General features: G+C 36.1%; 1 protein-coding gene across 9 annotated transcripts in view; it reads left to right on the forward strand.

Moving 5' to 3' along the window:
- STXBP6 (syntaxin binding protein 6) overlaps positions 1-27,434 on the forward strand; it is a 118,417-nt gene that overhangs the window by 71,906 nt on the left and 19,077 nt on the right. For 8 of the 9 annotated variants that reach the window (XM_075030362.1, XM_075030355.1, XM_075030356.1 and 5 more), the window contains 2 exons: positions 14,533-14,663; positions 16,464-16,629. In XM_075030362.1, the coding sequence (XP_074886463.1) occupies positions 14,619-14,663; positions 16,464-16,629 (211 nt within the window). In that variant the 5' untranslated portion in view covers positions 14,533-14,618. Of the gene's footprint in view, positions 1-14,532; positions 14,664-16,463; positions 16,630-26,750; positions 26,874-27,434 lie in introns of all 9 variants that reach the window. The other variant, XR_012650746.1, reaches the window with a different exon arrangement.

Below are 27,434 nucleotides of genomic sequence, written 5' to 3' on the forward strand. Positions count from 1 at the left end.
TTGGACAGATAAAATCCTTTTGTTCTGATGGTATTAAAAAAAACCCCAAACCCACAAAACAAGCAATAGTGCTTTTAACAGACATGGTTTTATTTCTGGTGTGGTGGTGGTTTGTGTTTTGGTTTGGGTTGGGGTTTTCTGTTGTTTTTTTTTGCAAAGCAGATGCATGGGCTAGATGTGTAACAGTTTTGGTGCGTTTTATACTTTCTGAGGAAGAGATTTTGTGTTTTCTATTTTTCCATGAAGTGTGCAGCAGCAGACCAAGCTTAGATGAGATGGTATTCAAATGCTAATCTGCTGACCTGTTTCAAACCAGGCATTAGTATGCATTCCCTGACCACAGAGCATAACTGAGAGGACCCGAGTCATTAGCTCAATTGGCCCTCTGTAGAGATGATTAATAACCCTTCAAAAGGCCAACTCAGTTCAAAAAACATGGAAGTTGATGCATTCTTTTGCAGCTCCTGAGGTGTACACTTCACTAATTATCTCCCGATTCCATCATTCAACCTCTAAAGAAAAAACCAAGGTCTTGTATTTTAGTCTATATATTGGAAGTGTTGAAAATAGTGGCTAATTTCTTGCCCTGTGAAGGAGGTGAAGGACTTTTGTGGTTCCATCTTATTGGAGAAGGGAGAGAGTCACTGTTTTTAGTCTTTCAGAAAAAATGACATATCAGTAAAATCTGCTAGACAGTATCAGAATTGTCTTTGGCAGTTGAATTAAGTGCATGTTATAGCACTTGGGTGCTATACTACTGAATGCCTCCTATTTATCTTAAATTGAATAGTGACCACTAATGTATAGTGTAAAAATAACTTTTTGAAAGTTCTGACTTCATTTTTAATCAGTTTTGGTTTCTATTTAACTGATTTACAGTATCACTGAGATTTTTGCTTTTGGGGGTCAGTATATTTTAATGATTTTTTTTTTTTGTCTTTTTGGTTTTTTTGTTGGGGGCTTTGTGACTTGATGATAATTGGTACTTGGCAGAGGAAAACTGGAATGTATGTCTGTAGTAGCTTCTATTGTTGGCATCTATAGATGATGGACAAAATTAGTGCAATCTATACAGACTTGTTAAGTGACACTTCAGTATTGACCTGGGACCCAAAATCAAACTTTGAAACGTTTCCAAACTGAAATATATTTTCTCTTTTAGCATCACTTAACATTTCAGCTATGACTTTAGGTCTGGCCTCTTAATGTATCACTTAATGTGTCAAAAAATATTTCATGGCCTTTGGGTCTGTTAGTTTTCCTTCTCTCCTCTGTATCCATTTGGGTAGGACCGCAGTGCTTAGAAGGCTTTAGTGAGTGTCACTTAACCTGAAAAGTACTTTCATTGCAAGCCAAGCTAAAGATGACAAAATAATTGTGGATTGTTGTTTGGTTAGGGGTTTTGGTTTTTTTGGTTGGTTGGTTGGAGTTTTTTTGCACAAAGTAGAAAGGGAAGCAACATAGTGACAATAGTATGTAAAATAACAAAATTATAAGAGACTTTTTTTATCTGTTTAGGTGGTCTTAGTACTTTTGCCAGTGGGCTATTTCCTGTGTTCTGTTTTCCCTTGGAAACAGTTGTCTCCTCAGGCAGGTCTAACATAGACACATCCCAACTGAACTACTGGCAAACTGTTAATCTGCTGAGGAGCAAACAGTGAATCTGTCAGATGTAGAATGTGAAACTATTACAGTGAAACATATTCACATTACGTGGGTTTTAACAATCCTGTTTGATAAAAATGTAAAGGAAATTATGATTTAATGTTTAGTAAAGACAGTGCTAGTGATCATTGCAATTACTGGAAACAGTTTTTTTCATTTATAACTAGCAACATGTATCTAAGGTGGTAATGAGTTTCTTTTGGGGTGTGGCATATTAACAGTTGGTTTTGTTTGGTTTTATGAAATGTAATGAAAAGGATGTTGTCCCTCAATAGTGCAGTACAATGTGTACAGTACAGTCAAAAAATAAGGTCAGTTGCAAAGGCCTCTCGCTATCAGGATCTGTAATGAGCAAAGAAATAAGGGCTCATTTTTTTGTGCTCTAAAATGAATTAATGAAGAAAACTTTTGTAACAATGGCAGTATAGATTATTTTTTGGAGTAATTTTCACAGGAAAATTTTTTACAAAGGAAAAGCTACTATAAGCAATAAAATGTTACTGCAAATTAAAAATTAATGCTACGTTAGCACAGTAAATCATTAAAAGGTTTTTAAGATACTATTTTCTGTAGTGTAACTCTGTAAGAGTTATTTCTAGATTATAAGACGTTTCTATGTCTGTAGGGTATGTATTTTTCTCATTAAGCATGAGTCATCAACTGTCTTAAACCTGTTTCCAAATTTCATGGGTTAAGTAATAGCCAGGGGCAGATTCAGGTTAGGTTTTCATAGCTTCGGAGCTGAGAGATTAAATCTGAAGCCAAATTTCATTTAATTGAGTTGTGAATAAAGAGAAGAACATAGTCTTCCACATTACTGGGCAGAAAATTTGGGGCCTCTGAGGACTACGTGGGGTATATTCCTGTAAGAATTATGCCTATGAAATAGCAGTAATTAATCCTGTAACACAAGGAGCTTTATTGTGGTATGGCCTTTTGATGTGTCAGTCTGTAAGTAAGTGTTGATATAGTAAAAGTAGCAAAGTACACATATACTTCACTTTCTAGACACTTTAATTACTTGCATCTTGTTCACGAAGTGAAACAAGCTCAGTGGGTAGCTGCAATAAATCAATAGTTGAAAGAAAAAAAAGCCAGTTTGAGAAATGCCATGATTGTACAAATTTAAAATGGAGCAGGAGAAAAAGCATAGTGGAAAAGAATGGAGGGTAAATACACAACCTAAGTGTTGGGTTCCAGTTCAGCAAGACACTTATTTCTGTAAAATGGATGTTTTTAGCACTTCTTAAGTTGGCCTTGTTAGGGTCTCAATTTCACTTGATTTTCAAATCACTATTCACATGCTTAAAGATTTCAAAATTTTAAATATTACTCACATATTACCTTCTATCTCATGGTCTCAAAGTGCTTTGCAAACCAAATTGGCATACAAGTAAGTGGAAGTGACCTCTGACCCTGAAATGCTGTTGTTGAACAGCACATGGAAATAGTGAACATCTTGGCAAGAGACTATACTGTCTCTCTTCAGATAATTGAAGCTGTAGGGAATATTCATGAAGGTTTAAGAAAGTCTGTTTATTCTGTGGGTTCTGTCAAGAATACTTGTTGGTTGATGCCATTGAAAAAGAGAACTCAACCACTGAACTCAGTGTGCAAGAGCAAGCATTGAAAACCCTTGGTTGCAGATGGGCAGAGAACTGACTTCCAGAAGCACGATGGGCACTGGAAGTGTGACAAGGATGCCATCTGCTGAACTGTCCATAAAATACTGCACAGGATTCTGTCCTGTGGAGGTTTTTGGTCTTACCTCTAAACTCCCTTGATAGTGTTTAATATGTAAATTTGTGAAAATTGGTGTCTAAAGTTAATTTGCTGCATTTACACTTTTTAGAGCAACTGAAAAATTGGGGGGGTAAGACTGCATTTCAGAAGCCTGTGCATTCATATGTGTATATATATGAAATAAAAAATTACTCTCTGGACTATTACAGGGATACATAGGATAGAGATGGGACCTGCTGCTATATAAAATATCCTTTGTATTAGTTTAAGACACACACAACATGAGCATTCTTCCAGATCTAATAATAGTAGTACTGGTAGTCTTATTCTTATGAACTTAAATCAGAATATTCAGGATGTACATACTTTAGAGGTGATTTTTTTTTTTCCCTACTTTTACATCTCAGGCTACCTGAAATGTACGTGTTGCTTGCTGTATCTCATTTTAGTTGTCTGCAGAAAATAATTCAGACAGCAAAAAACATCAGTATGTAAAAATGTCCCTTCATAGTAATTACTACACTTCCAGGGATAAGATGCAAGAAAAGCTGGATATGTGGCTTCTGCTGAGTAAATGTGTTGTGGGTTATATACTACGGGTAGAGTGCTTCATAGGTTGACATACTGGGTTTTCTTGTTGTTGAATGGACAGGATTTAAATAATGGGCTTCAGTTAAAATAATGTATGATGTTAACTTGGCATTGCAGCCATTGGCTCACTTAACTTGTTTTTCTTCCTGCTTGGCCTTTCCTTTAATCACCCCTTGTACTTCCCCACAGATGTGTTTCTGGGTTTTTTGTTGTTTTGGTTTGGTTTGTGTGTGTGTTTGGTTTTTAATTTCTTCGTAATCTGAAGTGGTCAAAGTCTACCAGCCTTTTTTAGTTGCTTATATTGAGACTTGGATGTTATCATGCCACATGTGAATGTGAATGTTTTTGTAGAATTCTGTCCATCTGAAAGTTTGAGCCATAAGAATATGGAATAATTTGCCCACTGCTGTTCTGACTTAGGCCATTGTGTAGCAAAAGCTAGGGATTTTGTATTGAACAGATGTAATAGAGTCCTTTCTTGCATCTGCTGTGTGCAAAGCATTTTCTTTAGTAGTAGTCTCATCTACTATATTTTAGGTCATTGATTCAGTACAAAATCAAGAAAACAGCACAGTTTTCTAAGTCCCTTTAAAAGCTCCAGTAAACACTCTACCCTTTTACAACAGGATCCTCTGAGACTGTAGGATCTTAAAAGTCATTGGCTGATTTGTTCCAGAACCTGACGCCTGTCGAGTTACCTAAGCAAACTTAGAAATGGAGAACTATTTCTTGATACTGTACTTTTTGTGTGAGTTAGTGAGTAATGAATTCAAACTTCAGTTTTCCAGAGCCTTTTCCTGCCCCTCAGGACACTTGCTGTGAAGTTCAAACATTGTTTTCAGGCTGGTGAGGTAATTCCTAGTGTACTCTCTGCATGCGGATGCACATCTGTTAACTTGTATTGGAATTATGCCAAATTCCAGTTATTAAGTTTAGAAGTACTTTCGTGGTATTGACTTCAACTGGTTCTCCATAGTTGCGGGTGCTGAAGTGACCAGAATGTGATAAAAGGAATATCTCAAGCCACCCACACAGATATTCACTGTGGTTTGTATCTTGAGCCATGATTTCTAAACTAGATTAAAGTGGGGTTTTCTGAAGCGTGCGTAAATGCTTACAAGGCTATTTAAAGTATTCTGTTCAGCAAAGTCTGTGTAGGATGCTGCCTTCCTTTTAAGGAAAAGGGAGAAAAGAAGATTGAAGCTGTAGATGATCCAGACTAATACAGAAGGGCACATGCTATGGTGGGCTCAAATTCTCAGTCACAGAATACCTACTGTCCCAGGACAAGGTGAACTACTAATGCAAAATTCTCTAGGCCAGGATCAGCAGGAGCTCTACACTGGCTGAGAGGTCCCCAATGAAGACTTTGGTTCCTGGGTTGTGAGGAATTCATCCATCTTCCCTGGGACCTGGCTGGGATACCTATTATCTTCCTCTGCAGTAACAGCGCCTTGTGTAGTGGTTTGACCCCAGCCAGCAACTAAGCACCACACAGCTGCTCACTCGCTCCCCCCCACCCAGTGGGATGGGGGAGAAAATCGGAAGCCAAAAGGTAGAACTTGTGGGTCGAGATAAGAACAGTTTAACAGAACAGAAAGGAAGAATTAATAATAATGTTATAGTACTAACAATAATAAAATGACACTAATAATAAAAGGATTGGAATATACAAAACGGGTGATGCACAATGCAATTGCTCACCACTCACCAGTGGTGATGCCCAGTTAGTTCCTGAGCAGCGATCCCCCCCAGGCCAACTCTCCCCAGTTTATATACAGGATATGTTGTCATGTGGTACGGAATACCCCTTTGGCCAGTTTGGGTCAGCTGCCCTGGCTGTGTCCCCTCCCAACTTCTTGTGCCCCTCCAGCCTTCTTGCTGGCTGGGCATAAGAAGCTGAAAAATCCTTGACTTGTAGTCTAAACACCACTTAGCAACAGCTGAAAACACGAGTGTGTTATCTACATTCTTCTCATACTGAACCCAAAACATAGCACTATACTAACTACTAGAAAGAAAATTAACTCTATCCCAGCTGAAACCAGGACACCTTGGTAGATCTGTTGGAGCACCATCCTGTCTGCTCAACTAGGTTTTAACTAAAAACATATACACAAATCAAATTTGGTATATTTGACTAGAAATATCTCAAGAGTCTTCAAATGCAGCTGACTGTATGCAGGAAAAAGGAGGTGGGAAAAGTTTGAAAGTTGGCTGCTTTGCAATATGGAATAGTAAAAGGCAATTCCAACAAAACCTGGAAGTTCAGTCATCATTCTGGAAGTGAATATGTGTTTAATAAGATTCCTTTCCAAATATTTGCAGTTAAGCAGAAGCTTTTTCTCTGGCTATAAAATGAAGTCTGCCATTCTTTCCAGTGTTAACTGCATCTGTCTGTATAACTGTGCCAATATGAAAAGCAGTTGCTTTGGTATCAATACCTTAAACTTCATATACTACAGCAATATAGAATAATTTAAGCAAGCTATTAATTTATAACTGCAATACATCTATCTTCCTAGCTTTAAAAATTTGCTAGGAATGAAAAAAGAGTCTGTCAAGAAACTGTAAGGACTGTAATGTATATGGTATGATGGGGGCTTAAAGTGTTTAAACAGGCATAAAAACTATTTTTAAGGACATGTGTTTACATGGTTCTGTGAAAAGTAAATATAATGGAAAACTAGGTGCAAAACTGAAAGGCAAGGCACTCTGCCTATAAGCAGCAGTTTGTTACTAATGCACTCGGTATGTTTGGAAAACATACAGGCTCTCACTTCAGGATTATAGCACTTTATGGTGTGTTAACATGTGGAGAAAAAAAGTTTTTTCATTGCAACCCAAAGCAATTTTTTTTTTTTCTCTTATTTGAAAGCACCAAAAAACTGTTTTGTCTAGTCTTTCATCTCGGGAAGATATCTCATACCTTAATCTGAATTTCCAGGGTAACTGATTTTTTTTGGGTTTTGGTTTACTATTCAGTAGATAAAAATAACTTTTATGTAGGAAGAACAAATACTACTTAAAACTATATTTTGAATAATGTGTGAACAAACCTTAATTAAGAGATACATATCTCATACATCTTTATCTTGAAAACAGTGAGAGTGAGGTTGACAACTTGTTACGAACAGTGATGCAGTAGATCCTGATTTAAGCAGACAGATGATGCAAATTGTTATTTGAACTATTGGGAAGGGCTCTGGGATAAACAGTGTGTGTTTAGACTTATAAATAGTTTGCCTCTGTATCTGAAAGCTTCTCTTTTCTTTCTGTTTTCCAATTTGATGTCAAAACATGCTGTGCCTAAAGAAACAGAAGGAATTAATTTTTGGTTAAACTGCTGTGCCTTTAGGGCCACTGACATCCCCTTGTCCTATTTGGCAAGTAGAGAAGGTAGAAACTGTGCAGCTTCTCCCTGCTTTCAACTCCCTAGATCCCAGATGGTGAGAAGGCAGCATTGTCAAAGGAAGGACAGACGAAATATAGGCAAAGGTAGGAAATGCAATTCTGAGAAGTCAAGCCTCAGTTTATCAGACATTTTGACACCTGGCAAGCCTTGACATGCAAGTGGGAATTTAAACTTGCCCCAGTTTTAGCTGCTTTTGTTTATTTTCAGTGAAGCTATCTGTCTTCTACTGCAAAGATACCCTTTTTTTCCTGTACCTAAAATTAATCCTGGAGGTGGCAGAGTCTGGGTTCTTCTTAGCACTGTCTTCTCAGAGCATCCCTGAGGTTAGCTGAGGTTTAAGAACCATGGCAGATATGAAGGTTGCAGGAGGTAGCAATTGGGCAACTATAGTGGGAAGGCTTCAAGTTCTAGAATTAATTTAGATGCCACATTAAATCAGCATTTATTTGAAACTGCTCTGAGAAAACATGAAATACTGCAAGTTTTGGTGTTCAAACTCAAAGCTGGAGTTGATAGACAACAAAGCTCGCAGCCATCATGTGAAGCAGACTGGAAATAGTTTTCCTGAAATCCCCATGGTATACTAAGACAGTTTCATGTATCTGGTCTGTATTCTTTAATACCTAAATAAGTCAGAATGTATCCATTTGTTCCACCTTTCTTAATCCTCAGCTTCATTTATCTGATTTTTGGAAAGTTGCTTTGGGAAATTCTGGAAATTGCTTGCCAGGACCATGCTTTGCTTATAGGACCACATGGCCTGAACAGTATTAGCTCAAACTACCTTGGAGCATTGCAGAACAGCAATAATACAAGCTTCTACTATCATAAGGGTTGAGGAATGTGTTATTTAGTGTCCTTTCCCCTGCCTAGTCCCTATTTCCTCACTCTGGGAAGAGAACAGAGAGAGTAAGATTTTGAAATGTAGGGGAAAACAATTGTAAGGTTGTTCTTGTGACAGAAGGAAGAGCTCCTCATGTTATAGAGGTAAATCATCTTTTTTCTTGACTTTTGCTTTGGAATGATGTAGGTGAGAATAGAAAATTAGGGTCCGACCTTGTAGATATCTGTTGGTATTGTCTTTTCTTTCAGCCTTTGTAATTTATGACATTTGCAAGAAAGAAATGTCTTGGGTTTCCTCAAATTTCTGAGGCATTTCCACAAGTTACTTGCACTTTGTCCTCTCAATACAAAAACTCAAAACATGTTCCAGAATTGAGTAGCAATTGGACAAAGAAACAAAAAACTCACTGTTTTTTTGATGGTCAGAAACTGCAATCATCAGCCTAACTGGTAACCATAGCTTACTAGAATTGTGTACATGACTGTCAGAATTTTAGTCAATAAGCTTTTGGCAAGTTTAAGAAACAGTTGTTTCCTTGGTGGCTGGGAGTGAAGGGACTTGCAGAATGAGAATTAGATGTAATTGCAAAAACAGAAGTCTGGAGGGAGAAGACAGCTTTTCAAAATGTAAATCTGGAGAACTGGAAAGTATAGAGCAGTAATTATCTCTGTCACAGTCTGTTCATAACCTACTTTTTTTCCTTAAGAACTGTCGTGAAAAAAAAAGCATTTCTACCACAAATACTATTACACAATTTTACCTATTTCCTAATAAAATCTGTATGGGATATTAAATAATATTTTTAATTAAAAGGTGCTGCTGCTTTTAAGTTTGCTCTTTCTATTCTGACTGAATCAAAAGCTGTTTAGGAAACTCCTGGCTGTTTTTAGACTTGGTGTCACTGTGAAAAGAAGTTTGCTTTAGGGCAACATTTCTACAAGAAGGTAGGAATGATTAAATTCTAGATACAGTGACCATGAAATCACATCAAACTGGTATTGAGTTAAACTTTCTCTTAATCTCAAAAAGATCTTTTTTTAAAAGGCTTTAGACTGTCTGGAGTGCATTCTAAAGATTTTTTCCATCATTAATTAATAGTAGCCAATTTGACAAACTTTGCATCATTGGTTATTTATGAGTTGAGGGATGAGTATCCACTGTACAGGATTTGACGTACAGATAGATTATGCTGATCTGACATTAAATTGATGAGTAGTTTTGGATTGTACTACACAGCCAATGCCTTCAGTAGACTTCTGCAGGCCCACTCAGGAGTGAGTCTTAGTCTGTCACTTTCACAAATGAAATAATTTCATAGTTGAAAGTAATTTTTTGAGTGATCTTATTTCATTTTTTACTTTTTTTTTCCCTCAAGAGCTAGTGACACAACAGCAGTAAAAGTTAAGGCTGCTTAATTTATTAATCTGTGCAGTGCCCAGATAAAAAAAATTCTTATTATAATGTGAACAGTTGCACCAGTCACTGCCTGCTTCAGGACTTTGCACTTCTTAATTTCTCCCTTCAGTAGTTATTTCAGTCATTCAGCACTTTAGAAATACACTGCAACATGACTAGAAATTTTGTGGGACAATCAAGCCATTTGTCATAAGATTACTAACTATTTAGAGTATGAGTTATTAAATACACAGATCCAAATTTAAAGAACATCCAAAACATACACAGATATTCAGAGTCAAGACTTCAAAGACAGACATTGCTTTTTACATATGTATTTCAAATCTGATAAAATAAATAAAAGTTCATGGTGTGGTGGTTTAGAGCTTTCAGGCCATTTCTCAAGGGCAGGTATTTTGGGGTGAGTATTTAAGGAATTAACCATTTTTCATTATTTTATCTTTTCCATTCAAGACTCAAGAAATAAAGAAAATGTATTCCGGACTGCAGATGAGATGAATTTGGACTGTGACTTTAGTCTCCCTTAGCTTTCTTTGTGAAGAACTGTATTGATTTGCTGCTTAAGATGCTAGACATGCATGTGGTCCTGGATTCTAGCTGAGATCTGGAATTCAAATACATTTGTTTCCATGTGTTCCGAATGATGAGAACAGTGACTTTTGTGACTGTCACAGCATTCTCTAAAGCTAATTCTGATCTGACTATTTCTGCCTCATATTCTCTGATCTGCTTTTAAAACAGAGTATTTTGCTTAAATGCGTGCCTCTCAAGCTTTAACAACCTCTTTGAAACTTGATACCAAACTTATTTTTATTTACAATGCAAAATGGTTAATAATGTCTTCAATCCCAGAAGAAATAGTGCTGTTTCTGACTCATCGACTTTTGGTTGTATGTTAATCTAGTGTCTTAAAAAAAAAAAAAAAAAAAAAAAAACAACAAAAAAAAACCCAAAACAAACCTCACAATGTCTTCCGTCATAAATTGCTGTAGCTGTCTTATCACACGTTCTTTCTTACTTTACAAATAACTGTAGGTTTCTTTAAAAAAAATAAATAAAAATTTAAAAAGCTTATTTATTTGCATCTGATGACACACAGAAATACTGTATGGACCAACCATCTATTGATGGGTTCCAAACAAATGTACTTTGCCCACACTAGTACAGCTTCGTATTTTGAAGGCATAATGTTAAGCTCTGTTCCGCTCCCCCTCCCCCGCCCCAAAAAGCAAAGCAAACAAAAAATGCTACCTAAAATTGACTCATAACTTAAATATTTTCTCTTATTAAGGTAGATAATGATTGTGGAAGATGTTAATGATCACATCTGAATGACTTGTCAGAGAGGGAATATGGCTAGGAGCATGTAATTGCTTTCAAATTTTTTTAGGTTTAAGAAAAGAATTTTACATGTTTGCAAGGTACCACCCACTCAGTGGCTTGTGTAGAAGTGCTCTAGTTTGCAAAGCAACATAATGAGCAGCTAGTGAGGATGGTTTTCCCAGCTGCCAAAGGGTTTCACAGAGTTGTAATGATTGCCATACTACTGTCAAGCTCTCATGGACTAAATGAAGATTTTAAAGCATGTTTGGTGGGTTCATGGGTGGCTGTTTTTTTGAATGTTCTAGAAATGCTAGCTTTTTCCTAAAATACCAAGACACAAAAGGTGAAGTGCAAGTAGATCTGTTTAGCTTTGCGCAATAGTCGCGAGTGTGAGACCTAACGGGAGAACTGCCATTTGTCCAAGAAGATCACATCAGCTAACGTGAGACTGAATTTCTACCTAAGATGACTGAGATACCCAAGACCCTTATCAGCTCTTCCGTAGAAGAGCCCTCTTGGCCTCTCCCAGAGTTACTGTGTGGTGGATGATATAGAAAGTTATCTAATCAAGGTGGTTTTATGGTTGATCACTAATAGGCATTTTTAAGAGTTGCTGAAGTTTAGGCACTTAATGTAATCTTCTTTTGCCAAAGTACAGAGCACTAACAGCTCCAGCTGAAGACAAAGCTGCTGTTCATTTATTATTAAAAGTGCTATACAGAGAATTTGGAGAATTAGATTTTGAATATGACAGATCAGTGAAACAATTTATGGAGCTGTTGACGGTAGACATTTAGTGTTTAACTATTGTATCTGTAAAATTTTGTATTTTCATCTTGAAAAATGTAATGACCCCTGTTTTCAAGAGCACTGGAATGTATGACATGTGGAAGCCTTCACAGCAGTGAGAAGCCTCCTGTGCTAAAGTTTAGGGCAATACATCTTGTAGTTGATTATTCATGAGATTCTGAGGGGGAAGAAATAGCATTTGATCACATAATTGTTTTGTCTAGTGCTTCCTAGTTTTGAACACTTTGTTTTGCAATGCTACTAGTGTTAATTCTGTATGTGGCTTATGTATAGCATGCACAATTTTTTCTTTTTAATATTCATTCAGTGGTAGATTATTGATGGTTTTGTACGGAAAGGGAATAATCCACAGACCATAAAACTTGAGCTACTGTTAGATAGCCTTCTATTACTACTGCTTTGTAGAAAATATGTGAAACTTGGTATAGTGGAATGCTATGGAGTTTGCCATAACTTTTGAATTTTTCCCACTCGGTCTGTAAACTTGCAGTAAAAACAGAACCTGTACATACTATGTAAGTATAGATAGGATGCCTGTCACCTCTGCTTTATTAATATTGTTGGGCTTGGGTGCATAGGCCATTGAGCAATCAATGAATCTTAAATACCAATCTCACTTAGTAGTATCTAGTCTTTGCATTTCAGTAGTTGTTGTCCTCTAATTTTGCTGCTACCTTTCTGATACTACATTGGTTTTCTCTGTTCTGTACTATTTGATGTGCAATTCTGAATTGCATACTGCACCAATTTGGTTCTCAGTGCTTCATCTGCTATGAAGAGACTTCTGGCAATCTGTTTATTACATTCTTATCAATAGTCTGGTCAATACATTAAGTCCAACTATGCTTTCTATTCCAAAGTAACATCTTAAAAACAGTTGTCTGCCATGTGGAATGTTAGTATCTGATTTATTTTATTTTTTTTACGTACTAAAATTTCCTTGGAAATGAATTTTCTGTTTATCAGATTAAGCTCTCATAAGGGTGCTTGGACTTTCACATGTACAGACATACACTGAACTGAAAATGTGCAAATCTGAGATATTGAAAAGAAATTTTCATATTAATCTGCATTTGCTAATCTATTCCACACTTCATTTAACATCAAGAAAGTGATCTGTACATTGGTAAATTTTCATCCTAAGAAACAATATTAACTTTTTAGCTTTACAGAATGATGAGCTATTACATCAATGTTTACTTACTGTAAACTGTGCCCCTGAGCGGAGAAGTGCACACAGCATGCATCTTCAGAGTGGGAAGCCTGTTTTCCTGATTATTTGGATAAAGGGGGTGCACAAAAATAAGCAGTCTTACTATTCAAGTCTTGATTATTTTAAAGGCGTTCTTTAACTGCCAGCATCTAAAAGCAGAGAAAAGTGACTTTTCCTTCTTTCCCTCTTTTGGGAGGATCATATGGAGAAAAGGATTTTGGGAAATAAAGAGTTTAAGGACAAAGGTAAATGACACACCATCTTTAGCAGTTTGTGCGGTACAATGATTCTGCAAATTATTTCTTCACTGAAAGTTGAGACGTGTTTGGAAGTGATTTAACTTACAGGAACAGATAAACAACATGTAAATAAAATACAGAGTATGATTATAGAAAGTGCCTCAAACTGCTTATAAAACTTTCAAGGAGGTTAAAAGATACACTGATGAAAAGAAAATTTGTTTGTTTAGAGAAAAAGTCTAATACAGGAAACCAATTTTCCTGCTGTTGAAAAGTTAGCTTTAAGGTTTAAGTAATGTTTGAAAACCTGATGCTGAGTTAAGGATACACTAATTGGAGGGGTTTATATTGCTTTCTTTTTCAAAAGCAGGGCAGTCTTGCATGACTTTGTGGTTTTTAACATATATTTTGTTTATAGCAAGTAAGATTGTTCTTATTTATGGTCTTTATTTGTGGTACCTAATAGTTTTTGGGGCAGTTGAGCAGTCTTAAGCTCCTTAATTCTTATGACTATATTTTTCACAGACTATTGTCTCATTTGGTGGGTTTACTTTCTCAATGCAGTAAGTGCGTATACTTACATCTGTTGACTAGAAACTGGAAATTGGGAATTGAATGTCATAGATGTAGGTCATGCTTGTATAACACCACCAACATGTGACGTGTTGTGAAAAGACTGGAGAAACCTATATTTTTTTTCAATCAATCACCAACATGAAAGTCAGTCTAATGTAACAGGATTTTTTTAAAAAGTACATAAATGGACTTATACTTACATGGAGATGTCTCCCTATACCACCACCACCCCACCCCCCCCATCCCCCTTTGTGTTCTCTTGTCTAAACTGGCAAGAAGAGAAAGAAATGAATAAGAGGTTGGGTATGAGAAACATCAGCTAATTAGCATGGGGGGGGCGGGGAGAGAACATTGAGTTGATTGTAAGAATGCAGATGGAAAGACCTTCGTTTTAGTTCTCTTTTTCACAGGGTGTTGGCAATTTAAGCTGATAATGGTTAAAATATATCTAATTTTGAGCAGTATAATGCTTGTTTGGCATCGCACCATCATACTGACAATAAGAAATGTGCTTTTCAGCATGATATCCAGGAAGGAGAATGTGTTCTACTGTCAGAACCAGTGACGTGTGTTAACTTTGTGGGGCATTATAGAAAATACACCAGCAAACCAGCTACTGATACAGTGAACTAAACAGCACATTTCTGAAACATTAAGCCCATTTCAGTTATATGTTTTTTTTATTTTATATGTTCAGTGACGAACAAGAAACCAGCTCAAGCTTCTATTACGAAGGTGAAGCAATTTGAAGGCTCTACATCTTTTGTCAGGAGAACGCAGTGGATGCTCGAGCAGCTTCGCCAGGTCAATGGTATAGACCCTAATCGGGTGAGTCTGAACAGTTCTAGAAAATGAAAATTGAGCTCTTTTATAACTGATTTGTGAATCAGACATTCTTTCACTATTCAAAAGGCATCTGGAAAGATAAGGTACAAGTTTAAGTGCAAATTCTCAAAAGCTCTCAATTTGAAAAGAAATAACTCAATGGAATATGTGAAATAAATTTTAATGGGAAAGATGGGAGGAAGCCACAACTCATATGGGGTTTTTTCTTCCTGTCTTTCCCTACTTTTCCTACTCTCTCTCTTCTTTGTAAAGAGAAAAATTAGAGCCTTGTTTGCCTTGTCTTCAGCTATAAGCCTCTTGGGGTCCGTTTTGGCATGCAGCTGCGTTGCAAGATAGAGCAGTAAGTAGAAGCAAGGACAAGGAGAGGTTACTGAGGTTCAAGTTTGTGAAATATTGTGAACTTTGCATTTTTTTGCTAGGACATTCCTCAGATCCTTCTGCATTTCGTATCTTTTTCTACAAAGTGTGGTGGTGTGGTTTAGTTGCCAATAGCACAAGAACATTGATTTAAACAAACAAAAAAAAATGCCAACATAAATAAAAGAAACAAACCAACCCCTCACTAAATAGTTTTGGAATTATTCCTTTAATGTGGAATATACAGCTTGCCTTGAGCTGTCTCAAGACAAAGTCGTACTAATATGTAATAAGCTTATGAATACAAATCTTCAGTAGTAAAACAGCAGAATTAGAAGTTAGGAATGTGGCTCATACTATGTGATCACAAAGTGACTTACTGTGTTCATTGTACAGGAAAATATGTTTGTGACTGACCCCTTTGGTTTGTTCAAAGCTGTGCTCTGATCAGGCACCTGAGCATCTTAACAATGGTGCACCAAATTGTGTTACTACTCAGTACGGTCTTTTGTACAAAAAAGAAGCCCTGTGGCCTCTGCCCTATGGAATGCAGGGAGCGGAATTACATTTTCTTTGGGTAAACTGACAATGAAAATGAGAGCAATGACAAATAGGTAAGGGATAGGAATTTTAGGCCCTTTTCCAGCATCTTCTATGCAGCTATGTAAACAACAGATGCTTGGGATACTCTTAGGTTGAAAGTCCTATCAAGTTCTTAAGCTTAGACGTGTTCCTTTCAAACTTGTCTTCCTGTGACTTCCTAGTGTCATTGATTCAAAGAAAGCATTTACTAGATTAGACTAAAAAACGATATTTAGCAAAAATTGCTAAATATATAGCAATGCTTCTTGCATAAAATCAATTTATTTTGGCAGTTGATGCATGGTATTGAGCTGGGCTTTCATTTGTTCTAGGAGTACTCTTGTTCATGTTATTCTGAGACTTATGCAACATTTCATGATAATACAAGAACTAGGACTTGCTATTTGTTTTCCTTCTTTGGCTGAGCATTGAGAGCAGAACCACATCTTCCATAGTATAGTGTAAAGTAGATTTTGTGCTGAGAGGCACAAATCCTTGCATAATATAGAAGACACATCTAACTATATATCTGTAGATAATAAGGATTTCTTATGAGGTTCTATCTTTTCATTTTTTTTGGTCTAAAGTATTTTTGTTTTCAGGTATTTTTGTCATAGCTGAATATTCCGCATTAAAAATACCTGCAAGAAAAAAAAACTTCCTGCCTGTTTTGGTTTTTTGCTTCCAAAAATATGCAAAGGAAAAATAATCCTAGGTAGTCTTGAGTTACATGACCATTCTGCTTTTCCAACATAATTCCTTTTCTAAAATAATAGCTCTATATCTTTCTCCAAATCATTTATAAAACTGGAGTAATAGTAGTGTGTTGTTTTTTTTTTCTAGGATTCCCCAGAATTTGATTTACTATTTGAAAATGCTTTTGACCAATGGGTAGCAAGCACAGCTTCAGAAAAATGCACATTCTTTCAGGTCCTACATCACACTTGTCAGCGATACCTTACAGACAAGAAGCCAGAATTTATCAACTGCCAATCTAAAATTATGGGAGGTAAGTTTATTGAAGCTGGAGTACTTTGTGCAGTTGGACATGAAAAGATTTGCACATGAGTTATTCTGTGTTCAAATGAGCTTGCAGCCTAATTACATCTTGAAATCATGGGTCTGAATGTGTTAACTTCACAGTAGTAAACTTGTAGCCTTCAGCATTTCTCCATCAAACACCACTTCACACTCTTCCACTTTGTTTCCCTAGTCTTCAGTTTTAGAGGCAACATCCCCTACCCACCTTTCGAGAAGTCATTCTCATCCCTCTCTTTAGCAACCTTGATTTCAATTTGTCTCTCTACTTTTGTTTATCCAGAAACATTTCTGAGTGGCCTGAAATACCTACACTAAAAGCCTGTTCTGCATTGCCATTTTCTCACAAGTCTGTGAAAAAGTGGTTATTACTAAACTTCCCATGGGTTTTTTGGAATTTACTTTTATCTTGACAGAAATTGGTTGGTTTAGTTTTGTTGTTTCATGAGTCACATATCTTAAGGTGAATTTCCAGAATTAGATAAATAAAGTCTGGTTAGGTAGAAAAAGTCTGGTCAGTATGTGAAATTGTTATTTTCTATGCACTTCCCGAGCAACAAGGACTATTTGGGGGGGGGCGGATTTTCATGTATTTCAGAAAGTATTCTTCAGGAAAATAAACTCTTTTAGTTGTTCCCTTAGACTGAAATTTCTGAAAATAGTCTCCTTTTTGTCTGCTCTAAAACAGAACACTTTTAAAAACTCTTACACTTTCCATAGCTGGAATAAAAAAAAACCTGTTTTTCTCTGTGAGTCTCCAAACCATAGAAGAGAAGTGCAAGCTGACTTGAGGTTTGGTTTAGTTATTTCTTCCCCCTAGTAGACATCAGTTATAAATATGGAGAGCCTTATTCAGTTATTTCTGGTAATTCTTCTCTCTCATAAATCTACAACATGTTCCTATACAATATTATCAGAACTATATTTTGTGCAGCCACCTTTATATGTTCTTTTTTCTGGCTGTTATTTTGTCTTGTGTCCATTTCCTCTAAAACACAAAAGGTAAACTTGAGGAAGGGGGAAATCATCTCCAGTTTGGTGCTTACATTTTAGCTACTGACACTGAGGTTACACCTAACTTTGTGGTCATAAGTCAGAACTGTTCTGTCAATCATACTTTTAGTGTCTTCTCAAACTAAGAAAAAAGGCACAAAATTTCTTGTAAACTTCTTCTCTCATTTTTTCCACTTCCACATTAATAGGATTTCCTTTGTTTTCTTTTTGGTGTGGTGGGGGGAAGGGAGGAGCAGTTTCTGCACTGATTGGAGAAGATATTCTCTACAATTTTTCCATTTCATATGGAAGAAATCTCCTATCAAGCCTTTGTTTGTCATCTGTTTGCTAGTGATGCTCATGTCCATCCTTCCTGCTAATAAGTCAGTATTAATGCAGCACCACACATTTCAGCCTTTGAAATTATTTTATTCTCATAAGCTTGACCTGCCCAAAATTGAGTTCCTGATTCAACTGACCCAAATATTAATCTTTATCCTAATCAAGTGTCATCACAGTGTGGGAAAAAAAAAAATTGCCACTGAGGTTCATAAACTTCTGCTCGACTTCTACTTTTTTAACACATATTAGACCTTACCATGTCCCATGAAGCATACCCGCATTCTCTCTATTGCAACTTCGTAACTAAAATGGGCTTATTCAGCCATCCTCCCATACCAGATGGTGACTGTTTCCATATTCCTTGCCTGTCACTCTGACTGCACAGACGCAGCCTGTGTGTGTACACACATGGTACAGAGTACAGACTATGGATGTGGTAGAGGGCCAAGGAGTAATAAATCTCGTCATGGATACAGTGCTTCTGTTGTTCTTCACACTGTCAACGTTTTCCTCACACTGGGTTACACGCTCCCTGTGGATAAGTTTAAATTCGACAGAAACTGTAATAACTGTAAACCAAGTACTAGCTGACCCTAAATTCCAGTGACTTTCTTTGTGTCAGCCTCACTGAGCAGAAAATTAAAAAAAAAGAGTCCTCCTTAGCAAATAACTAGTATCAATAATTATAAAAGGCAGTGCAATCATATTATTGGAAATTGTGTTGTAATATGTAAGGTGCAATAGTGTGTTTAAACGTCTGCTGTTCCTTTCAATATTCAGTTTGGTATTCTTAATGCAATGCTAAGTTTTCTACAGAAATACTGTATCTATACTATAATTACATGCTTTATTGGTGTGTTCATGCATAGAGATAAATTCGTACTCAGTTCCAAAGCATTGTCCTAGCACCCATGCTGGTATTTCCTGAAAATATAGGTAGTTAATTATGAAAAAATAGATTAAATTAGCTTTTCAAACTAAATTGTTTTAGTTGTAGAAAAATTATTTTTTCTGCTACGTTTAGCATTTTTCCTAATGTTCTTGTATAGATGGGAATATATTTCACAAATCTTTCCATCATCTTCAAAAGCTATTGCATTACTTTATATTTAATTCTATTTATCTAGTAAAGCCATGCCTCCTCCACTGATTAGAAATAAATAGCTGTCATAGCAGCTTTGAAATATCTCCCAATTAAAGGCAGGTCTCCGTGGTAATATGTAATACTGTGAAGTTAGTTCAGTCACTGGGTTATGTTAGTTGGTCTGTTACTTTGAGACAAATGGAGTAATTAAGTGACTGGAAGCAGCACTATTCATTGACTTTAGAAGCGAGTTGGTAGTTGACAGGTGCAGACACGAGGGAGATACCTGCAGTTCTGCTAGTCCTTGTTTGAAGCCCAGGGATGGGCCAGCTGTGTATCAAAACCCATTTAGTCTGAAACCTGCAGTATCGGAGTTTTTTATGGAAAATGCAGTGAAATGTGTTGTCGATCTCAAATTCATCCTGACTGGAAAAAGTAAGGTCCAACTGTAGCCAAGCAAACCAAAGAACATGTACTTGAGGATACAGCTTGAAATTAATTAAATTCAGCTCAGAATTTGCACCCTGGTTATTTTGTTATTGTTTTCTTGGGGTATTTTGCTAATTAGCCAAAGCAGTATATTCAAGTCATTCAGTCAGATTTCAGATAAAGCATGTCACTTCATCCCCTCTACCAAGGCACCATTTATATTTTAAGTGATATTCTTTTGAACTTTTGGGGGGCTATGAAAAGTAATACTCTTTTTGGATGGTTAGTCAGTTTAACTTCTCATACCCTGCAAGTATTTTTTAAATAAATTATTAGATTATATATATGCATGCACCCGTGTGCTTATGTGTGTCATGATACAGATATGCACATCATATATGTAATGTGTATCTTGTAGCTAATGCATATTTTGGAAACAAAACAAACAAAATGCCACCAAAGAACACTTCCTCCCAAGTGGAACTGAAGATGAAAGAACTTGAAGGGCTTGTTTACAAGCTTACTTATCTTATTGAGCCTTATTTCTTCCTAAAGGATAGGAGTGAAGAAAGTGAAATTCATGCTGCTCCTGTTTCTGCAGGAAGTGCTTAGGAGCTTAGCTGTAAGTAAATATGGGTGTCCCTGTGGAACTGCAGACCCTCTTCATTGCCTTCCTCCTTCTACCTCCTCCCCCATACACACACTTCCTCCTACGGGCCACCGTCCTGGCCCTGATTCTTCTTCTCCAGAACTGTTTTTTGCTTTATTTTCATTTGAGTATCATGTAAGGATATAGTCTGTAGAGTTAAATAGGCTAGACAGTTTTCTAATGACATTAGTAATTACAGATATAATGAGAACTGATTAAAGGTGTGGGTGCTAATTCTGAGAACAAAGAACAAATTCAAATGTAGGAAGACTGTAGCAAGATTCCTCCCACTAGTATCTTGTACTAAATATTTCAAGTTTGTCTTTTGTTTAGAATTTAGAAGCGCCCTCTCCATAGCTTACGTGTGTTCTGGATGTTATTTTGGAGATGAAAGGAAAAGCAGGTATTTGGGGGTAGAGGGTTTTTTGATTGAGGTAGGAAATATTTTTCACTTTTGTATCTTTCTAACATACAGGTTGTGATACTGGAATATGTCTGATTTGGAGTACCTTTGTGTTAATTGTTATTTGGTGGCCAAGTTGAGCAGATTGTATTGCTTTTATCTCAGTAATGTAAAAAACAAAGTTGGAGATGCATGGTGTACAGAAATTTTGGCATCTACAGGTTGTGTTTGTTAGAACAGCTTAATTCTTGATATAACATTAGGCTGACACTGAGGATAAGTTTGATTTCTTTCTGGATAGAACCCTGTGATACAGCATTTGACGCTCTTCAAACAATTTCTGGGCCTACAAGAGTAAACAGTTGCTGCCACCTTTAGATATGTATTAGAAATGCATAATCCTTGGTAAGGAGCAAGACCTCAGGTTGAAGGAAGACGATGATCTTGTGGTTTTGTGTTGCTTTTGTTTCAAGCTTTGTCCTACCTATATGCTTTGGTTTTAACAGTCGTTCTGCTGAATTAATGAAAATATTCTTAGAAGCCCAAAGTAATGACATCTTTGCCTCTGTAACCTTTTCTCTAGGACAGCTAGCAGGAGTTATTAATGGATCATTCTTTTCCTTCTCCAAGAATATATTGCCAGTGTGAGAATGGTAACGAGTACTTCTTTTTGCATACACTATTGACTTGACTTAGCTTACCACATTTAAGCCCTGGGAAGCATAAAGTGGTGTTTACCATACTGTGCAAGATTAATGACTGACTAAAGGGGAGGAATGAAAACTTTCTATTAGGGACTAGGATGGGAAGGACAATTGTTGCCCTCCCTTCTGTCAGATAACTGGTAGTTGTTGGTTTCAATTCTTACCTGATTTGCCATTGAAGAAAGTGTGTAATTGAACATATTATTCTTACAGACTTTCACTTGTACACTAATTCTGATGCAAATTAATTTGAACAAACAAAAAAAAAGGACGAAGTAACTATCATGTGATTTTGGCTGTGTTTTGCTGTTTTGAAATTACCAATTGGATGAATCTTAGCAATGTTTCTGTACAGAAACAACATTTGTTGCATTTGATTAAGATATTTCTTGCCAATGTATACCAAATACTCAGTTGCTTTCTTTGAGGAAAATAAAGGCCACTGTCAGTCTAGAGATTGAAATATTAGAAATAAACTTTCTGCTACCAAAGACCGTTTCAGGTCCTTGCTTTTATGCTCTGCATGTTCATGTCCAGATTAATTCTGCTTTACCATTTTTTTTATTTAACTGGACGGATTTCAGTTGTCTTAAGCATAAAAGCCATGTGTTGAGATCAGAATGGATAAGAATAGTTGAGTGATTGTTCCATAGAAATATTGCATATAATCAGAGCTCTAAATTAACTTTCTAAAATGGGAATCTTGGGCAAAAAAGTATATTATGTTCTTGTAAAATCTGTAGGGGTACATAAAATGAGAAGGGACATTTATCAGTGTAAAGGTTGGTTCCTTTTTGATATGTACAACTCTGAGATGAGATATAAAGAAACCATTAAGCAATATATTTTCTTCCTTTTTCTGAAGAATGAAGGTCTAAGTGAGGTGTTATCTTCAAGATGCAGAATATTACTGTTTTTCATAGAAATGGGAACATTTTTTGTGTCAAATTACCAGATTTTGGTGTTTACTTAGCCAGAATGGAGTTCTGTGCTTTAGTACTAATTACTGATTCTCAAAGCTCCTGGTTGGTTAGACTGTCATTAAGTATAAATATTAGTTAGTATTGAAAATATAACTAGCTAAGGTTAGTTTTGATTTTTTATAAATGTAATAAGTTAGAGTTTAAAGTTTTCAAGTTTAAATAAATTTCTCAGTTTGGAAGAGGGTAAAGGTTGTGGTAATATGAAATTGATCCTAATTAGAAATTTCCTTAATTTATAGCCAATCAGCAATATACAATAATGTCCTGTCCTGGCATCGATGCCAGTATTTAAAAATGTCAATGGGAGAAGTACATTTGAAATAGAGAAGATAAGTTTTTCTGCAGGACAATTGTGACCTGTCAATTTGGTTCTTAATCATTGTGCTATATATTCTCTAGACTTTAATTATTGATTTCTAATTTCTGTACTTTTCACTAAACTTTAAACTTCAGTACTGTATTTTGGAGGTGGGAAAGCAGGGACATGAAAACTATATGGTGATGTTGAACCCTAGAAGAAACCAAAGTGTGTGAATGTAATTGACTTGAAAAATTATAGATATCTTACCCTTTTTTTAATGGAACATTTATTAGCACTAAACCAGTTCAAGACAAAAAGATCAAAGGTAGAAAGAAAATTAAAAAAACACTTAGCTTATGAAAATCCTTGCTTTAATGTGCTGCCTATGTAAAAACATTTAAAAGATAAGCTATCTAAAGATTTGGAAGTAAACTATTATTCTCATGTTCTTCTGATCATCAAGCAAACTAATAACTACTGAGGCTTAGGGGATGACTGTTGTGTAGTTACTCCAGTTTGCCTACTGCAGTATTACATCCCTTTGAGAAGGTGGTAATGCAGACAGCTAGACAGACCACGAGTCTGATCCACTGTGGCAGCCCTATTTACTTCTCTCCTCTATAAATAAAATACAATTTGTTTATAATGCAGTTCTACTGAACTGCTGTCATATCTGTAGTGCATTCCAGCACCTTTGAGCCATATGTTTGTGTGTAGTTTCACTGTGTGTCTGTGCTTTGGTAAATATTTTCCTAGGAAATTGCATTTAAACTGAATGTATTGTTTATTGTGTCTTGCAAGTTACTGCACCACTGGTTTTGGTGCATTAGAGTTCTGATTGAAAAAGTGCTTTTGTGGAAGAAAGTGAACAGCCTGTAAAATAAACTTGATAAAGTAGTAAGTTTCTGCACCTCAGTCATGCCATGAATCTGATTCCAGGAGAAGGTACAGTGGCACAGTGCTACCTATGACAAGAAAAAGCTTGTGTGGGTCCCGTGTTGCATTAAAGTGAACACTAGAGATCATATCATCCAGATGAAAGTTGCTGTATTTCAGATGAAATGCAGCTGCCTGGACTCATAAACTAATGATGACATTGCTAAGAAGTTTGCAACATCTTTGAAATGTTGGCTGCAGGTAGCTGATATTTGCTGTGCTTCCATAAAGAAAATTGCTGATAAGTAAGCTGAAGAAAAGTTAATGTTTTTCTTTTTTTACTGGTTGATTGGTCTTAGCACAGCTGAGTTATTACATATTCAGTTTGTCAGTCCTGTAAACCCACCTCAAGGATTACTTGAGCTGCTTCTTTACCCCAGAGGTGGAATTTATCATGAATGTAATTTATGATAATAGTGGCAAAGCTATTCACTGCCAGTTTGACCCTGATTTGTTTTACTGAGTTGTCTTCTACTGTTTCACCTTACATGGCTTCAGTAGTTTAGTGTTTTTAATAGATTTTGAAGGTACAAGTCTGATTTACACGGTATATTTATATGTATATAGATGTAGTTGTGTATAGATAAAACATATGTTTGGTTTCGTATATGTATTTTATAGTATTTTGGAATTCATCAGTACTTGCTTAAAATGAGCTGGATGCTAGTTCTGTTTTGATTCTGCTGTGCATTAATTGATCAGTGAAAGCTGTATACTGGTCACCTTGTGTGTAACGACGTGAGACCAGCCAGAGTTTCTTCATCCTTAATGAAACTTCTTTTGATCTAGCCATACTCTGACATGGACAGGTGTTTGTCCATGTTCATAATGACTTCAGAACTATTAGAAATAGAAAATGGAATTGCTTCTCTTCTTTACAAAAAAAAAAGAAAAAAAAAAACAGCCTTTGGTGATGGCCAAATCAAATCTTTAAAAGGGGAAACTGCACCACCTGAATGCCCAGCTGTTTTAGAAACTAAATTCCTCCTTTTCTGTTCCTGCAACCCAGTATTTATGTTTGTTCTTTAACCCACTGTTACTTTTAATGCAGCCATTTTTCTCAGTCAGGAAGGTGAATGTAAGTGGTGCATCGATAGTAATAACTGGAAATAAACTACTGAAAATACCTCTATGGGACACACTTGAATCCAAATCCAGTTCTTAATATCTGTGAGTTTCTTAAGTCCTTAAGAATGAATTTGGCATAAATTCTTAGGTTGCTTGAGACAAGAAACCTCAAATGAAGCATTAAATAACATTTTTTCTTAAGATGACAGTTCTCCAACCATTTGACCTCATCTTGTTTGTAAACCACTACCTCATTTGGAATGCATTGCTTAGAACCATCTGGTGCTTAATGAATTGATACATATTTTTTTCAGAGTACGTTTCCGTTATCTTTTTAAATTTTGATTATTTCCAAAATTTTGATTCTTTCCAGTTTCAAGTCAGAAAGGATAGGACTTGATCTGTCTCAAGAATCACTTCTTGGTCTTCTGGGTAAAAAGCCTATATGCCATATTTTTCATAATCGGTCCCTTTCAAAGTCATGAGGCAATGACATTACTATACATTTGAAAGAATAGGAAGTGTAAATCCTCTTGTACTTATTGTCCAGCTTTGCTTCCATTCCAAAAATCATTCTAAATTTAGGACAGTGTAGTCCTTCCTAACTAGCAGAAATTCATTAGTGTTGACATTTTCAGTCTTCTATACTTCTTCTGTTAACACAAATAGGAACAGTTCAGTATACATATCCCCACTGTGTGATTTCACAGCAATAGCTCTCTTTCTACTTTGATAGCATAGGTCATTTCACTTCTGAAGTATTTTAGCATCTCCTTAACTTTTCACAGTTCCCATATTGACATAAGAATTAGCAGAAGACCTTGTTTGGATAGTCTTATTTACTAACATTTCATTTTTCTTTCTCATTGTTCAGATGCAATGTTAATTCGATAGCTGCATTTTAATTTGTAATAACTATAGTAGAGGGGATGCATTTTTTCGTTGTTTTTCATTTGTGTTGGGGGGAGGTTGTATTGTGTTTTTGATTGTGTTTTTGCCTTCTTGTAAACCTGGTATTTGAAAACATAGAACTCAGAATATGCCACTACAGCAGAAAAAAAACCAGAATTGTTTTCCCTCTGACTTACTTTCTCACAGTTCAAACTGCCTTTGAATATGGCTGACCTTCCCAGGTTCAGGGCTTCCAAAAAATGAATTGAAATATAGTATTTAAATGTTGGAGAAGTCCATGCTAAATCTATGTGAAGATGAGGCAAATGACACCAGTTAAACTACATTCTCTGTCTCCAGACTTTCTGGGAATTGAGGGGAAGGAGGATAGAGTTATTCAGCAGCTGGCATGTTGGGAGGTGATCCCTTTTGTTCCACATGGTAATAAAACATAATCCTTTCCTGGTCACCTGGAGTAGAACTTCCAGAGTCAGGAAGCAGGTTAGAGGAATAAAGGAATAGAACAACTAAAATGGCTTCTGTATATGTTAATACATAGTTAATTTTATATTCAGCAAAACTAAATCTAGAACAAAGAAATACTATTAAGTATTTTATTGCTGAACAATGTTCCCTCCATGTTTTCATCTCTCTCCTCTATTACAATTCTGTGTACATAACTTAAAAAAAAAAAAAGTCTGCTGGCAATGCTGTTCGATAAAATAGCCTATTGTAATTCTGTTATCCACCCACTGATTTTAACAGCTATTCCATCCTAGCTTAATTATATGTATCCAGTGTCCACATTTGAATAGAACGTCAGTCCCTGTTCTTCTTTGGCTTAGAAGAAAAAGCTAGTTTCTGGGTGTCATAGCATATTTCATCTGGTCTCCAAATGAACATACATACGAAAACTTTCTCCTAACCCAGGTTTCTAAACTGTTTAGATTTCTAACCTGGAAGAGGTAAATTTAAAATACAGAGTTTTAGACCATCAGTCTAGGTAGCAGATAAATAGGAAAACGTCTTGCAGGCTACTCAAGCCATTTGAAAAATAACCCATAAAATTTAGTTGCAATGACTTGATATTTTTATGATTCCTTTTCATGGATTAGCATTATTGTTTAATATAAAACATTAAGAAATAGAACACTGTATATAGTCTTGATGATGTCTTAGACCAAAGTGTTGGGTTTTTTGCTGTTCAGAATTACTTACAAAAGGATTGTTTCAGATTGCCTGCTGTGGCATGACAGTAATTTTCTAAGTATATAATTTATTGATTTTCTGTCTTTCTTTCTCTTCACAGTATTAAATGCACTCATAAAATGCAAAACAGATTGGATCTACATCACCTTCACTCACTGTAGACATTAAAGCATTGCATTACATCTGTGCAGCTGTAGAACATCTTGAGAGGACAAGAGGCTTGGTATGGACGCCACTGTTTTGATTCCCAGGGGTGGAATCAAATCTGAAATGACAACCCCTAAAATCACTTAACTTTCCCATTATTGAAGGTTAGAAGCTGATCCAAGCTAGTGAAAGACCAGTTACACTGGTTGACCATGATAGATCCTGTGCTGCTATCAGGCTACAAACAAATTCTGTAAAGACATTTGTCTCATCTCATCATTCTGTTAGAAATTTTTCTTCATTAAAATAATATATAGTTGATGGATCTATGTAGTATTTTCTGTTCTCTCTCCACTGCCAGATCACTAACAAGATAAAACATCAAATGATTTCTTTCCCTCTTTGCTTTTATTTACATTTGACAAAAGTATAAAATGAGTACCTTGGCTGGTTGCTGTTTCTGCTTGCCAGTGCATACCCTCAGTTTGCACACTTACATAAACAATATTCTTTCTTCTCTTTCCTTTTCCTCTCCTTCCCATCTCTAAAGGGCTAGCGCTGAAATGATGCTTTAAAGCCAGTTATGGATTTGGACAGGAAAATATGGAAGGTAAAGTTCTCTAAATTGTTGACTTAA

Source organism: Buteo buteo, chromosome 6 (assembly GCF_964188355.1).
Source record: "Buteo buteo chromosome 6, bButBut1.hap1.1, whole genome shotgun sequence".
Taxonomy (NCBI): Eukaryota; Metazoa; Chordata; class Aves; order Accipitriformes; family Accipitridae; genus Buteo; species Buteo buteo.